This window comes from Notamacropus eugenii, chromosome 2 (assembly GCF_028372415.1).
Source record: "Notamacropus eugenii isolate mMacEug1 chromosome 2, mMacEug1.pri_v2, whole genome shotgun sequence".
Lineage (NCBI taxonomy): Eukaryota > Metazoa > Chordata > Mammalia > Diprotodontia > Macropodidae > Notamacropus > Notamacropus eugenii.
Window position 1 is genome coordinate 432,058,900 of NC_092873.1, and position 16,503 is coordinate 432,075,402.

Sequence of the window (16,503 nt, forward strand, 5' to 3'; positions counted from 1 at the left end):
AATAGACAAATGGCTGGTTGATATGTTTCTTAAGAGAAAATAGTTACAACAGTTCCTTTTATTATAATAAAGAACTGGAAACTAAAGCGATGTCTATCAGTTGGGGAATGGCTAAACAAATTACCATATATTAGTGGAAAAGAATATTAATAAGTGTAAGAAATTAACAAAGAGATAGTTTCACATTAGCTTGTGAAGACTTGTGTGAACTCATGCAGAGTGAATTGAGTGAACCACTAACAATAACACTGTAAAGACAATCAGTTTTGAATGTCCTAAGAAATCTGACTCCAGCCAAGACTCCAGAGGGCTCAGGAGGAAGCGCCTTTTGATAGAAGACAGATGAACTCAGGATATGGAATGAGACATACATTTTAGACATTGCAAACACTGAGATGTGTTTTATTTGACTCTGTTTTTTGTTACAATAATTATATATGTATATATATTTTTACATTGAGGAGAGACAGAGTTAGCAATAAGGTTGATTAATAAAAGGGAAGAAAAATAGAAGGGGGATCAATGAAATAGTTTTTAAAATATATACAGAAGAGAACATAAGATTTCAGAGGGAAACACAGACAAGCAAGGCAACTTTGAAAATAACATGTTGAATTTATTATACAAGGTGTAAAGTCAGCGCAGTTTTATGCTTAAATAGCTTAAAACTGCACTAAGACTTTTGAGATATCTGGTATACTTTGAAAAAATAAGCTGAATATAACAGATATTTATTTTCATACATGATGGTCTTTTTCTGTTCTCTGTATATGGAAATATCCTTTTGTCTTGTTACTTCAATTCAGCGTTAAACAAATTTAAAAAATTTAAAATGTAGTAACTTTGTGGAGAATAGATGGGAGAGGAGAAAAATCTGAGGCAAGAAGACCTTAGGAGGCTATTGTAACAATCCAAGAGAGAGATGATGACGACCTGAACTAGAATAGGGCCTCACTGAGCGGAGGAAATGGGAAGAATCCTAAAGCTGTGGAGGCAGAACCAGTAAAACTTGGAAATTAATTGGATACGAGCATTTAAAGAGAGAAAGAGCCAATGATGATTCCAAGAGTATGAAACTAGATGACTAAAAAGATAACATTTTTAAAAGAGAGAGAGAAAAGAGGGTAGCCAAAAAGACACATGGATAAGTATGAAAGCTACAGGTTGAACTTACACACTTAAAAAGAAAAGCCAAGTTGCATATAATGGAGCTTCATTTTCATGAACTGTTTCCCTTTAATGTTCTAACTGTATGTAATGCCCATTTTATTCGGTGTTCTTTAAGTTCAGGATAAAAAGAAGTAACCACCTACTATGTGCAAAATGGCAACCAAAAAAAAAGAAAAATATTTTATTAATGGTGATAACATTAAAGGAGATTCGTTACCATCTGTTTTGCCGTGACACCCTAAGACCACTGGGTCTTTCCTTTTTGCTTGCAGTTAAAACCTCCTAAATATGATGTCTCGCCCTATTAGAATAAGAGTTCTTTGAGTGCAGGGATTACCTTACCTTTCTACTTCTATTCCTAGAGCTTAGAACAATCCTTTGCACATCGTAGATACTTAATTAAAATTTTAACTTTAATTTAATTTAAAATTTATTCACCAACAACTTCTCTCCCATCCATTTTCATTTCTTCATTCAGAGTCACCACTCCAATTCAGGCCATCATCACTTGTTGTCTGACTATTGCAATAGCCTCCTAATCGGTGTTTTTCCTTCTGGTTTCCCCCTCTTCAGTTCATCATCCACACCAACAGTTTTCAGTTTTTTTTATTTCAGGTCCCCTTACACTCTTAGAAATTATTGAGGACATCATAGGGTTTTTGTTTATGTAGAGTCATATCTATCAATATTTACTACATTAGAAATTAAAATGCATAAAATTTTAAAATATTTATTAATTAATTTAAAAATAAAATAAAGCCCCATCATGCTAACATAAATAAAATATTTTATTTAAAAAAAATATTTTCCAAAACAAGAAAATTAGTCAAAAGAGTGGTATTGTTTTAAACATTTTTGCAAATCTGTTTAATGTGTGGCTTGATAAAAGATAGGTGAATTCTCTCTCATCTGCTTCTTCATTCAGTCCGTTGGGATATGTGGCTTTGGTTCAAGTATATGAAGAGAATCTGACCATACAGATATGTAGTTGGAAAAGGGAGGAGTATCTTGGCTGCCAGGTGGCACATTTCATAGAGTCCTGAGCCTGGAGTCAGGAAGACCTGAGTTCAAATTTGGCTTCAGATACTTACTTGCTATGTGACCCTGAGCAAGTCACTTCACCCTGTTTATTTCAGTTTCCTCATCTGTAAAATGAGCTGGAGAAGGAAATGGCAAACCACTCCAGTATCTTTGCCAAAAAAAAACCCAAATGGGGTCATGAAGAGTTGGAAACAAATGAAGAATGAAACATCTTTGCAAAACAGTTTTAGCTACATGATCACCACTTTGAGAACTACTACTTCACGCAGTTGCTAAAATAATTTGCCTTCACTTGCTAAAGAATCTTCGCTGGCTTTCTAATGCCTATAAAATACAAACTCCAAAGTCTGGCATTCGAAATTCTTTGCGGTCTGGCTCTAATCTACCTTCTTATTTCACATTATTTCCTTTCACATAATCTCCCTGCTGGTCAAGTCACCCTACTTCCCGTTCCGACCTTTGCATCCCAAATCCTGCCTTTTCACCTTTGCCTAGGTCCTGTGTACCCAGAGTTTTGAATGATCAATTGGTTATTCCAAATTAATGTTTGACCTGACACTTGAATTCTCTATGGAATATAATAAAAAGAACATATGCCTTGCAGTACCTCTTAGAATTTGATTCATTTTTAAACTGCTATTAATAAAGGTAAAGATCATGAAAAATGGACATGAGATAATATGCATGTTGAAGGTTGAAATAAATCATGGTCTCCCCTTTAGTTAGCCCTTATGATATTTAATATAAATATCAGACATCCAACTAATCCATGTTTTATTCTCGCGTGTGATAGAATTGCCTAGGTGACCAAAGGACAGATTTTTGGTCACTCATGTTGTATTAGTTATTTTATTACATTGTTATTGATAATTGTTAGATATTGTTTATGCACTCAATACCACAGACATTTTCTAGAAGCCTTGCTTTTCTTTATCTTCTCCAGGAGGGCAGAGACTCAAGAATCAGTATTATTCTTCACCTCCTTGATGAGGGGACCTCACCCCACCCCAGCAGCCCACTGACAGACAAACATCCTGTTCTTTACTTCCTATAGGCCCTTCCTGGCAAAGGACCAAGGAGTGGTTCCTATTAGGAGCTGATAAGTCCTCGTGGCCTCATGTCTAGGTGGGCCCAGTTAAGATCAGCAGAAATAATTCAGTTTTATCCTATTGCCAGGAATGCTGACATTTAGAGTAACTGTTAGAAATTATGCTCTCCTATGAATGACTTAGCTATTCTCAGCAAAATAATGATCCAAGACAATCCCAAAGGACTCATGATGAAAAATGTTATCTACCTCCAAAGAAGGAACTGATTGTATCTGAATACAGACTGAAACATACCATTTTCTTTTCCTTTCTTTCTTCCTCTTTCTTTCTCGAGTCTTCTTGCAAAAAAATAATATAGAAATGTTTTTTATGATTGCACATGTATAACCTATATTATGTGATATATAAGCTATATTGCTTACTGTCTCAGGGAGGGGGAGAATTTGGAACTCAAAACTTGAATAAAAAATTAATGTGAAAAATTGTCTTCATGTGGAATTGGGGAAAATGAAATATATTTTAAAAAATTAAGTTCTCAATTTACAGAGACCATTTTGATAGAACTCTATTGACCTAGAAATTGTCCTGAAAGTTCATGAGCTTAGAAGACTTCATTTAATACCTCTAAGCAAAATAATGTGATTATTCCAAGTCATCCTTTGGTCCCCTGATGAAAGGATCCTGAGTCAAAGGCAGCACTGACTTTTAACAGATTTGGTGCAGATATTTGATCACAGTATATTAAGGAAGGAAGTTTAAAAAAAAAAAGTGTCTCAGACACTTGACACGTACTAGCTGTGTGATCCTGGACAAGTCACTAACCCCAATTGCCTTGCCTTCCACCCTCAAAAAACAAACAAGAGTACCATTAATAAAACTTGTGGAGAAACACAGGCAGTGCATGGTAACAACCCTTGTGGCATTTAACTACTTATAATATCTTGTAAAGGTTTTATATGATTATAGTATTTAACTTTTGTGTGCGTGCATGTCTCAACTACCCGGCCATTTGTGAAGCTCCTCAATTACAGTTCTGTGTATCTCTTGCTCTTTTCTAGAACAGTGGGATGGACTAAGTGGATGCTCAGTACTTGTTGAATGAATTACAGAACAGAGTTGAGTTAAAACTTCAGTCCCCATATAGTCACAGATACAAAGACAGTAAAGAATTTCAGAAAATGCTTTATTGCAAATAAGCCTCATTGCAATGGCTTCTGTGCAGTACATTCAGAAAGAAGAAATCAGTTTGCCAATATATCTTCTTGGGTATAAACAGAAATAAGAAAATTCAAACCATTCTTCAAGAATAACACAAACTTTCCTTATATAGTAACTCCAAACATACGCCAATTGTTCATCCCTACCTCAACCCAAAATAAGACACTGTCAGGCTCTGTGGCTGAAAGCACTTTTTCTTCCTCTCCCACCCACTCCCAAATCTGAGACCATCCCACAAAGACAACTCCCACCCTCCCCTTTCCCCCATCACATTCACCATATTATGTGTATATATATATATATATATACATATATATATATATATATATATGTATATATATATATATATATACATATACATATATATACATATTCCAGACTGACTTAAAGGGTCTAGAGTCACCCAGAAATCAATGAGGAACAAAAAGCAATTAACCAATGACAGAAGTGGTTCAGGGATGCATATTTATAAAATAATATTTAACAAATCATAGTGAATAATGCCTCAGGAATGTCCAGCTTCCTTTCTTTCCATTATATGGGGATTCTGAAATGGCAGTGGCAAAGAAGGGACACCCTGGGAGGTGAAGCTGACTGTAGAAGGCTCCCCTGGGGGAATGATACCCTTTGGAATCTGGAAGTAGATTAGATGGAGGCTCTTTCAGATCTGGCCAGCACCAGATCTAGACCCCTAGCCTCCTCATGGAGAGAACACTTATTCCTCCTAGAGGCTGAACAGGATTACTACACTTCCAGTCAGTTACCTCAAGGTGCTGCTAATGTCTGACCAATGTTTTTTTCACTGATGTCTTGAACCGAAACAAAGCACAAGACAAAAAGAAAATAAAATCATATTGCCAAGGACTCTTTCATTCTTAATAATATATAAAGTGCTGCCAGGGTTGCAAGAGACATTTCTCATGCTCCATCTGAAAAGTAGAGTGAGGGAAAGAAGGAAAAAATCAGGAAAATGAGGTGAGGTAAGGAAGGGAAAAATCAGGAAAATGGGGTGAGGGAAGGAAGAAGAATCAGGGAAGTGGTGTAAGGGGAAAAAGTGCCTTGAATTTTTTTTTAAAAAAAGAAATCTACATGATGGAAATAGGAAGCTCTATTTTTTGTGCTAATGCAGTTACCTTTAAAGGACCTGCTCACTTCCTCCTTCCTTCCCCCATTCTCATCTTCTATATTATCTCCTCTATAAAACTGAACATTTTAACATTTAACATTAAAATAAGTGCCTCTTCTACTTAAAAAAAAAAAGCAAAATTGATATTAAGTGAACCGTATATAAGTTTCCTTTTTTCCCTTTATATTCCAAATAACTACAGTCTATTCCCAGTTACTTCCCCCCTTCTTTGGACCATTTTTGCCTCTTGTATTAAGTCAGAGGATAATAGACTAGATGATTTCTAAATTCCCTTCCAGCTCCTTAAAAAGAAAATCTAGCAGGATGACAAAGCAACACCCTAAGGCTACCAAATGTGTACATTGATGGGGTAGGGGTGGGGAATGGGTTGGCTTGGGCACAGGTTGAAGATTACCGACATGAGTGAGGTTTGGGCTACCCAAGGGGGTTCCCTGGTGAGAAAAAAACAATGTTATTTGTGTGTTAGAACTAAGAACAGCTAAAGGGGTAATAACTTTCATCTAAGACGGAAGGTGGTTTTGGACCACCAGCTTCTGGCCCAGATCCTAATAAGGCTATTAGCTGTGATTAGGAGGGATGTTTACAATCACAGTCCTTAACCTACACTCTGCAATGTGGTAGAGACTTCCGTTCCAGCTCCATCAAGGATTTGCTCTGTGACCTTGAGTGTGTCACAATCTCTAAAGGTCTCAGCCATTCAAATCCATAAATTCAACATCTGAGGGCCAATGACATACCAGGGGCTAAGAATCCAAAGACTGAAAGGAAACATTCTCTTCTCTCAGGAAGCATTGCAAAATGGAAAGGAAGAATGATCCCATGTAGTCCTTTCTAGTCAGGAGATTGAATGCTAAAACACACCAGAAAGCAGTGTGGAATTTTCACAAACTCTCAGATCATCACAATCGTGGTAGTCTAAATATTAATGATAAAAATATTTGCCAGGTCTTAAACACATGCCCCCTACTCACTTAACCTAAGAATTCTCAGTTTTATAAATTCATCCGAAATTCCCTCTAACAGGAAGAGAAAAGCTAGATCTTATTATTGTTTCTATTGCTACATCTAGTGACAGGGTTCCAGGAATCGTTTAATGCATGCAGTGGAACTTAAATTGACCCACTGATTGTTTTGGTCTGCATCTGTGATGTCACCGTATCTGCACTTTCGACCAAGGCATAATAGCAACAACTATTATTATTATTATTATTATTATTATTAATCAGCAAACTTAAGGTCATAGGGCACCAATTTGAAGCTGAGAAGAACTTCAGGATTATTGGATCATCTACTTGAAGGCCCTCTAATCAATTAGCCCAATCCCCACATTTTACAGATGAGGTTTAGGCCTAGAGGGGTGAATTGTTCCAAGATCACACAGACGTAAATACCATTTCTGAAGTGCTAATAATCTGAGCTAACAACTTTTTATTAAAACTGCTTACTCTGTATGTGCAAGGCCCTATACTAGGCAGTGGTCCTTAATGAGCTGGATAGATTGGAAACATAAGTATAGTCTACTCGTTATTCATAAAATAGCCAGTTTTAAATGATTAATCCTTTGAACAGTATGATTAAATGTTTTGTATCTTATTGTCTTGTGTGGAATTTGTTATTTTTTCCTGAGTGCATAAAAGGATTTGTTACATTCTGAGACATTTTATCACTTCTGGGAGCTAAATTTTTTTCCCTTAGAAAATTATTTTATAAAAGGAACTCAATAGAGGGACCCAAAAAAGGATTCATATAAAGTAAATTCATGTTACAAAGAATCTTTGCTGGAAAAACTTACCTCCACAGAATATCAAAGTTGGAAAGACCCTCAGAGGCCATCTAGTCCACACCCTACCTAAGCAAGGTAAAAAACATACCACAAGCGGTTTGCTTGAAGACATCTAATAGAGAGGAATTCATTATTTGAGTGGCAAACCCAAATGCCCTGCAAGGATGACACAAAGCTATGAATCAAAATGAAGGCAATACCCGAATACATACAAAGAGGCAGAGAGTATGACAGAATTTTCAAAGTACTGACTTCTCGTAGCCAGGTTAAAAAAAAAAAATCACTTGTTCCAAGGAAGATTGAGGGGCTACCTGGATGCAAGGGTATATGTGTAGCCCCTAATCACTGGAAATTGAACTGCCTGCAGCTCAGCCCTTCACAATTAAGAACCCTGTATCTCCCACCTGATAGTAGGATCACAAGGGAAATTTCCCTTTTTATTTATTTGTCTTTCTTCCCTCCAAGCCCCCCTTTCCTTCATTTACCTCCATCCCCATGGCATGCTCATTTGAGTGATTTTTTTAAAATTATAAACAAAGACAAAAATTTCAAAAGCTAATTATCCTTATAAGACCAACCAGGCTTGCCTTAGAAGTTCTGACTGCCGTGCAGGGTAACCTGTACCCTTTTTTCTGGTACAGTCAAATGCAGAGTAGTAGGGCAAGAGCCCTATAGCCTTTAAGAGAAACCAAAGGGAGCCAGCTCCCAAGCCCTGAGTGTATCTGCTCTCTCTCCCCTTGTCCCTAGAAGCTCTGACAAAAGAGCTGGACAGACCCCGAGAGAGGGGGAACAGGCCAACTGTGGGAGGGTTGGCATGCCAAGCTGCTCTCTTGGTGCCTCAGTGACAGCTTCCTTAGTTAGTCACAGCCTCCTTGGAGACCATAAGGCCCTGAGACAGACCCTGCCATTAAGGGTCTGATAGTTTGAAGTGCAGAGAAATTTCACATAAAGTTATTTCCTAAAAAAATTTTTTGTCATTGCCAAAAGGGAGTAAAGAGGATGTTAATCTTCCCAACTGGAACTATACTATTCTCCGGCTAGGAGAGGCACACAACATTAGGTAGGAAAAAAAAAATCCAGTATTGAAAAAGATAGTAATTACAAGGGAGAAATCAGGAGCAAGTATGGACTTATCTTGGAGGGTCTTTCTGAAATTCTGCCCTTACAGAGTCTGGGCCAAGAAGCTAAAATCAAGAAAAATGGTTTCAAAGTGAAGGACTTCCTTTGAAATGGTGGCAGTCATTCCACTAGAAACTGAACCTCATCTCCAGATCTCTTCCTCTTCTCTTTCACAAAAGGGCAGAAGTGTCCTGCAAAGGTGAAAGTGGGCCCTGGGTTTCAAAGCTGATGGCCTGAAAGGGATAGGGACAAATGACTGGGGCTGAGATCAGTCCCCTCACCAGGTAACAACTAAATTCAGAGAGTTGCCTTAGTGTCCAGAGATAAAGCAGTCAGCTAAAGGTACAGGCAGCCAGAGGTGGGGCATGGAATGCCTAAATAAAAGCCAGAATAATCCATGCAGGCTAAATCCAGCAAAGAGAGAATTAAAAACAAAGTGAAGCTTCCATTCAGAGAAGCTGGGCCAGGCCATCAAGGAGCCTGGGATACATTGAGTTTCCCAGCCTGGCTGATATTCACAGTATTTATTGGAGAGAAAAGATGGTTATGTTTGTCATTTGTTTTCCAGGCCTCTTCTGAATGGTCCCCAAAGCCCAGCTGCCCCCACTTAGCTTCCTGCTCTAGCCCCTGCAGCGCCGAGGTCCCAAGCTTGGCAGTGAGCGGTAGGTCTGGCTGCGTCTCCTGGAGAGGTCTGGCCCTGGCCTCCTTATCCAGAGCAGGGCATCTTGAGGGGCTCTGCGGTAGAGTCCCTTCCCATGGCCAGCCCCATTTTTGCCTAGGAGAGCCAGAGAGCAAGAGAAAAAAAAGTGATTACTACCACAGCAGAAGAAGGGAAAAGGAGACCACCCACCTCACTGTCACCTCCTCACACATGCATTCATATTCATTCTCATTCTCTCATTCTCTCTCTTTCTCTCTCATTTTTTAGAGCCAGGTTCAACTCAAAACAGCAAAGTTATGGCCTTTTAATAAAAGCAGGGAAAGTATTTCATAAATCTATTACTTTCTCCTCTTCTCTGATATCCTACTAAACTTCTCCAATCCTTACATTGGGAAGCCTTCCTTAGTCGTGACGGTCTATGGAGTGAGGTTTAGAGATCTCAGTAAAAACAACTAGTCCTCAGTGGAAGAGAGGAAACCATGCCACATCAGTCAGTCAGATAGTTCACTGCCCATAAGGTCTGGCCCACTCTAAGACCTTGTAGCAGGGATATCAGTATGAGGCCAAGATGCTTCCTTGGTTCTGGAGGGTTCTTATGGATTGCTTTCAATACATCTGACCAGCCAGCACAGAGCAATCATCGCCCTGGCACTGCCTGCCCCAAAACAGGTCAATGAGACAAAAGTGAAGCCTGACGCCATTGGCCCTGATCTCTTGTGAAAGAGGTCATGCGTTAGAAGGACTCCTTCTATTGATCCAAATTTACAAATAATTAAGTTATCCATGGCCACTGAGCTTCATGGTGTGATTTTACTCAAGACCTTGTGTTCCTTTCTGTTGTTGTTACTGATGATTCTTTTCCAGGTGTAGAGGTGGTGTGTTTGGCACACCAAGCACATGGAAACCCCCAGGGATGGCCCCAGTGCTACTCTAGGGATCCTCTACAGTGCCCTTCTCCTCTTCCCCAGGAGGTGGTGTGGGAGAGCTGTGTCTGACATACTGTGGACCCTAATAAAACTAATAATTCAGTCTTGGCAGAGGACAGTAAAGTCAGAACACAAAGAAAACAGGAGCCTTCAAAGAGTTTCAAGGTATGAAACAGTTTTATTTACCTACTGGATAAACAAAATGAAATGACAAAATAAACATGCACACTTTTCAAATACAGTTCTAAACACCTCATGTGGATCTAAGTGCCATATGAAGAAATCAGTCACCAGAACAAATGTCGTGCTGTTTGAGGTAATGTTCCTTCTTAGCAAGAGGGCTATGCTGGGGCATTCTTGAATTCATGGCCAGACTGTAGAGCCTTCCCAATGCAGACCATTCCTAGTCGGACTGCCATTTCACTGGCCACACATAAACCTGTCCTACCTTCCCCCACCCTCAATAGTGATAAAATTCTCACTTGCTCTGTACACCCTCTGTCCACCTTTTATTTTCCCACAGAACATACAATTAGTGCTAAGTTTTCCCAAAATAGATACCAAACAGCAGGATTCTGCTAGATAATCCTTAGAGATTGAGAAGAATTAAAAACAGGACAAGTGCTCATACACAGTTGCAAAATGGAAGGCACTGGGATGGGTGGCCCAGGTACCTTGGCTCAAAGACATAAAATTAACAACTGAAAGTGAGCCACAAAACCATTAACAAGTCAGTAAGCATGATATAGATCACTGGAGCCTATTCAACACTCTAGAAGGCTCTACCATTTGAAGATTTCTATTTAAAAATGCAAAATCCCCTACATAGGCATTTATATTCACCAACATGACAAAAATTCTGTACAGGAGAATTGAACCATAGCTAGTTTAAAAATAATGGATGGTTTCTTTATGTCATTTAGGCATTGGAGTACAAATCAGGGTCAGAAATCAAGCTAACCTGTGTCCTGTCTAAGGACAAGGAATTAGATTAAATGACCTCTCAACGTCCCTTTCCAGTCCTTGGATTTTGGAGGTTACAACATCAGATCTATACCATACACATCCCCTATACAGCCTCCAAATCCCTTGGTAGATGCACAAACTGTACAACTGATATGTAATCCTCACTCTTTAAAATGGATGAGAATTTAGCTGCCATGGAGCCCTTAGGAACAATCACCTTCTAAATTGTGTACAACTCTCCACCTCCACCCCTGCAGTAGAAAATGCAGGGTTCTCTGTTCTGTTCAATAGGGCACATGAAATATGGAAGCCGCTTTACAACCCAGACGCAATAACAACCAGCTCAAGTCACCAAATAGGACAGAGCTGCCAGCTAGGCACAGAGATATCGGATCTTTTTTTTTTTTCTTTAAAAAAAACAAAGGATGCTTTGCTGAACAGTCCTCTGATCAGAGAATTTAGGTTACATTCCTCTTGTACAAACATCTGGTGTCTAAATCACTATCCCAGGGTTGTGAGGGGGAGAGGAGAGGACAGTGTAGACACTGTTTACAAATCATGGTTTTAAGCAATGTGGCTCAGTCACTTTTTTTGCTCTGTAAAACTTTTTTCAAATTAAAAAAAAATCCAACCATGTTTTGCATTGGAAAAGCTGGTGAGTTAACTGCCATCTTGGTAACATACATAGAGGTCTTAGCTTGTTACCTTTCTCTTGGTCCTGGCAAAGTCCCATGGAACCTACATAACATGGCATAATCCAGATACCTCTCTTTTGTCTGGGCACTCTTCCTTGGGACTAGGACACCTTCACAGAAGCCACAAGGCACATTTATCTCCAAACATCTGGATCACATGGCTCTTCAAAATGTCAGTGTCTAAATAAGGGCAACAAATGGGGGCCCTGGAACCTTAGTTAAAGTGCAAAGTATTTCTAATCTGGTAAGGGGGGCAGAGATATTCAATCCCCAGCTCCCACTTCTAATAAGAAAATTTAGGGAATGACAGTGCAGCAGTGGGATATAAACTCCTGCAATGGATTATAAACCCCTTAAGGGCAGCGAAATGTTTTTTGTTTTGTTTTATAACACAAGAGCCTAACAAAATGCCTTGAACAGAGTAGGGGTTTAACGAATGTGGGTTAGATTACATGGTTTAAGTCTCCTATATGCCCCTGAAAAGTTGTTCTCTGTGCTTTCTGTTTCCAATAAGAATGGGATGTAAGAATTTAAGGCTAATGTTTGGGAAATTGTTTCCAGTTTGGGGAAAGGAAAAACAGGGAAGTGCTAAGAAAAGGACTTTCGATTCCCAAAGGGGAGAAAAAAGGAAAGCCTAAAAAAACATTTCTTCTTTCTCATTTAATGTAGATGAGAAATAAAGAAGAGGGGTGAAGAGGGGGAGGGAGAGAGGGAGAAATAGAGAGAGACAGAGAGAGATATTGAGAGAGAGATAGAGAGAGATCATTTTTCTAAATCCCCTCAGGCAGTATCAGCAATCATTTTTTCAGAGAAGGTCCTATAAGTTCCTCCATCACCTTAATGCTTCTTAAGACTTCAACACTGGAGTCAAAGTATTCAGAAATCTATACATAAAAAAATGGAGGAAGAGGTAGAAAGGAGAAAAAGAGACGCCCAGAAAACCCTCATGGAAGAGGCTGCATTAGGAAGGCACTCAGAAAGGATGGAAGAAAAAGCTAGCTCAGCTCTGGCTCCAAGGCCAGGAGAGCTGAGATTTCAGCTCCCTTGGTTCAGTGGGGTTGTCAATCTCTTTCTAGAAGATTAATCTCAACAAAGACAACACATGGAACAGCCCACGTCTTGCTGATTCCTCTCCCATCAAAAGGCTGCAAAAGGGCAAAAGGTCTTATTCTCTTCCATCAACAACTAACTGCTTCGTTCTCTTACTCCCAGAAGACCCTCAGGATAAATATTTCTCCAGAGCAAAGCTGTCAGACTGGCCAAACCCAAACCATACCTATTTGAGTTAAGCTGTCACACATATACCCCCACACTCTCTATGCCCTTCTTATATGGGACAAAGCTCGGCTCTCTCCAGGGCACTTCTAATAACCTCAGTACCATAGCCAAGGTGTGTGCTTATCATGTGTGCAGGGTATGGTAGGGTAGGGGATGATGGAGAAGGGACATGCAGGAGAATTATCTGTCCTACATCTTAACGTCTCCTGAGCACACATGCCTGGCAATGGGTACTACACTCATTTACATCTTTTAGTATACTTTGTGAGTATACAATCATTTCTAATTAGAGGTGTTTAATATACCCTTGAGGAGACAGACAGGAAAAAGCAGGCATCCTTACGCTCTCTGGAGCACCTGGCAGCCATGACTCTGCCCTCAGTGCTCACTGTTAGCTGGCTAAACAAGCACTGTCAACTTATCTTAACTCTGGCCCTGGAATGGAATGTGTTTCAAGAGGGCACAAACAAGCTTGAGTCTAGAAACTGACTACCACGTGCCTTTGGACAATAAGAACAAAGAGCAAAAATTTGGGGAGCCCCTGCTTGAGACCTCAGCTCTGCCTGCCAGTCATCATCTGCGCCCTTCTCTAGCACCTCTGGCACATAGAAGCACCAGCTATTTATCCAACAAATCCAATATTTGTGGTGTCTTTATAATGGAATGGGAATAATTCTCTTCATCTTACTGATGGGGTCAGTGAAGGCCCTCAGAGGTACTGTTTTGCTCTAGGTCATAAGGGTAAGAATTGGAACTAGAAACCAGGTCTCCTAACCTCTGTCCACACTGCACACTTCCAATACTGGGATGTCTCCATCCACTCAAAATAAGTGGCTCTCTAAGTCTATATTCAGTCTTTAATTCTGGCCCATTCAGACTAACATTAGAATCCAGGCTCCTTGAGGGCAGGAACTTCCCCCCATCCTTTCTTTGTATCCCCAGAGTTTAGCAATAGCAAGAACCAAATGTATGATGGCTGATTGGCTGATTGACCAACATCTAACCAAAGAGACTCTAGGACTCCTAAGTTGACTGCTTAGCTCAAGCACTCGCTGTCCAATTGGTCTTTCCATGTGACCGACACAAGAAGCTGCCCATTTTCACTACAGGAAAACTGAATTATTGATAATCTGCTCCAGTCATCTAGTCCCAAACAAATAGCTCCTACAAAAGGACAGGGAGGTGTAGAGGCTGTCTCCTCACCCCACTCCACAGACAGCAGTGGCATTTATACCAGTCCCAGATCAAGATACTTGCCAAATACACAAAGATCGCCTATACTCCCCAAAGAAAAAGAGATTGGAAAAGAGAGGGAGAGGAAATTGGAGCTCCACAGAGCCCATGTAAATACAGTCTCAGAGGCTGTTAAGAGAGGAAGCACAAAAGGACCCAAATGGGGAAATGACTAGGGCAAGTACTAAGCTGAGAAAGCAGATATAACACAATAGGTAGAGAAGTAGCTTCCTTGGGGCTAACAGAAAAGGCCCCAAACCGAGAAGATGCTAAGGACAAAACTTGGAAATGTGAAGCCCAAATGCCTTCAGGCATCCCAGCAGGTCCTGGTGGGTGTGGTTTTTGACTTGGGCATGGCACATCCTATCCCAAGGAGAGGCAGCAAAACCACCAGGCTGTTTCAATAGGCCTTTGTAGCTTTGGAAAAACAAAAAAGGAAGTGGATGGGAGAGGAAGGGAGAACTTTCCTAATGCATTACATGTATTAAAATATCTATTCCATTTGATGAATATTATTGTCTGTGTATCTCAGGATTTACTTCAGGGCAAGGGGAAGGAGTCAGATGTTGTTGCCTCAAAGAGTTGGAACACTCAACATCCCCAATAGTTCCAGACTCCAGCTCTATCCTAATTGGCCCAGAGAGGTCACTGGCTTTGGCAGGGCAGCTGTTGCTCTTGGCAATAAGCCTGGGAGCCAGTGGGAAAGAGAGACCTCTCTCAGTATGTGCTCCCCTAGAAGAACCTTGGGCAGAATACAGACCATCTCCCCACCCCCATTCAGCACACATCAGCAGCCCTTGTAACAGCCTTTTAAATTGAAAAGCAAAGCCTAGGAAGAGATCATCCAGATATACAAAACCTTGCTTCTCCCCCAATGAAAACGGTCTGGGAGTCATTTCTGGTGGGAGGAAGTGGGGCCCCAGGACTGAGGATGCTATGTCTCGTATACCCCAACAAGAGACCCTATGTGAGGGGTGGGCCAGGAAGTTCACTGGACATGGGTTGAGTGGAAAGAGCAAGGGAAGAGAGCAACCCCTTCAGGTTAAGCCCCACTGTGGAGCCACCAACCAGAGTCCAAATTTCCCTCCCCAATCTGCTCTCTGTTCCTTCCACAGGCACCACACAGGTTCCATGCATCACTATGGTCAAAAATGGGCCAGTCTAATGGAGGGTCCTAAAGGGGAGGGGGAGGACAGGGAAGAAAGCAAGTAAGTGCATTAGTAAAAAGTAACAAAAGGAATTAGAGGTGACGGAAAATAGGTTGCCCAGCATGTGTTCCCCACACCCTCACAAACAAAGGACGTTAATGATGAAAGGTTGAGTAAAGAAAGAGAGGTGTTTGGAAAGTGCTTATCAGTCCCTTCCAATCTTGACTACACCAGATCATCTCTCTCATGGGACTTTCTTTTCTCTTTCACCAAAACTCATGCCCAAATACCTCTCCCAAAATGCCCCATTAGCTTTTGACCAAGGTCGAAACCTTGGCAGGGGAATGTGTCCCACCAGATCTGGGAATGATTGAAGTTGGCTGGTTCAGAAACACAGTCTCGAGTTCTGGATTAAGTGAAGATGTGAAAGTTAAAGTCAGTCCTAGGTGATTAGTGAAAGGGGAAAAGAGACTGGGTTTGAGGAAGAACACACACGGTTACACCACGGGAACGCTGACTTGGGTCTTCGGCTGGTCAGCCCCTTCTTGAGCATCCAGGGCACGGAGAGGGCTGAGGGGCTTGAGGGGCCGGCTCCCAACACTGTAATTTCTTGGGCGCTTTATTGTATCCGAACTGGACAGAGGCGTAAAGCTGTTCCTTCTCATCCTTACAGGGGTTTGGTTCTTGGGGAGGTTGTTCTAATCAGAAATGGAGGGACACCACAGGAATGAATGCCAAGCCAAGAGCTCCTTCACAAAGGTTAAAACTACTTCCCTGATTTTGCCTTCCTGTCCTCCAGAGACCTAACACCAAAACAGGATCTAGCCAGTTTCTCTTACCATTGGGCATCTGAAAAGATTGAAGACATGGATGATACCTCATCTGGCCTCAGACTCTCCCAGGGGCTAAACAGGCTCCGACAGGAGAGGGGACAGACCCCTCTCAGATCTCGCAGGTTCAGGGATAGTTCTGAAGCCTCCCAACTCCTTGCCCCATTGTCCTCGGGAACACCCTGTCTGTCAAGTGGGGGACCTTCCCAGAAAAAAGATCCAGCTTCACTTTACCAAAA

General features: G+C 40.8%; 1 protein-coding gene across 14 annotated transcripts in view; it reads right to left on the reverse strand.

Annotated features, from left to right (window-relative positions):
• Positions 1–4,426: 4,426 nt before the first annotated feature.
• PFKFB2 (6-phosphofructo-2-kinase/fructose-2,6-biphosphatase 2) overlaps positions 4,427–16,503 on the reverse strand; it is a 38,746-nt gene continuing 26,669 nt past the window's right edge. For 9 of the 14 annotated variants that reach the window (XM_072647993.1, XM_072647991.1, XM_072647992.1 and 6 more), the window contains one exon: positions 10,273–16,132. In XM_072647993.1, coding sequence (XP_072504094.1) covers positions 15,932–16,132 — 201 coding nt within the window. In that variant the 3' untranslated portion in view covers positions 10,273–15,931. Of the gene's footprint in view, positions 9,303–10,272; positions 16,133–16,503 lie in introns of those variants that run through there. The other 5 variants (XM_072647998.1, XM_072647997.1, XM_072648000.1 and 2 more) reach the window with 1 other exon arrangement.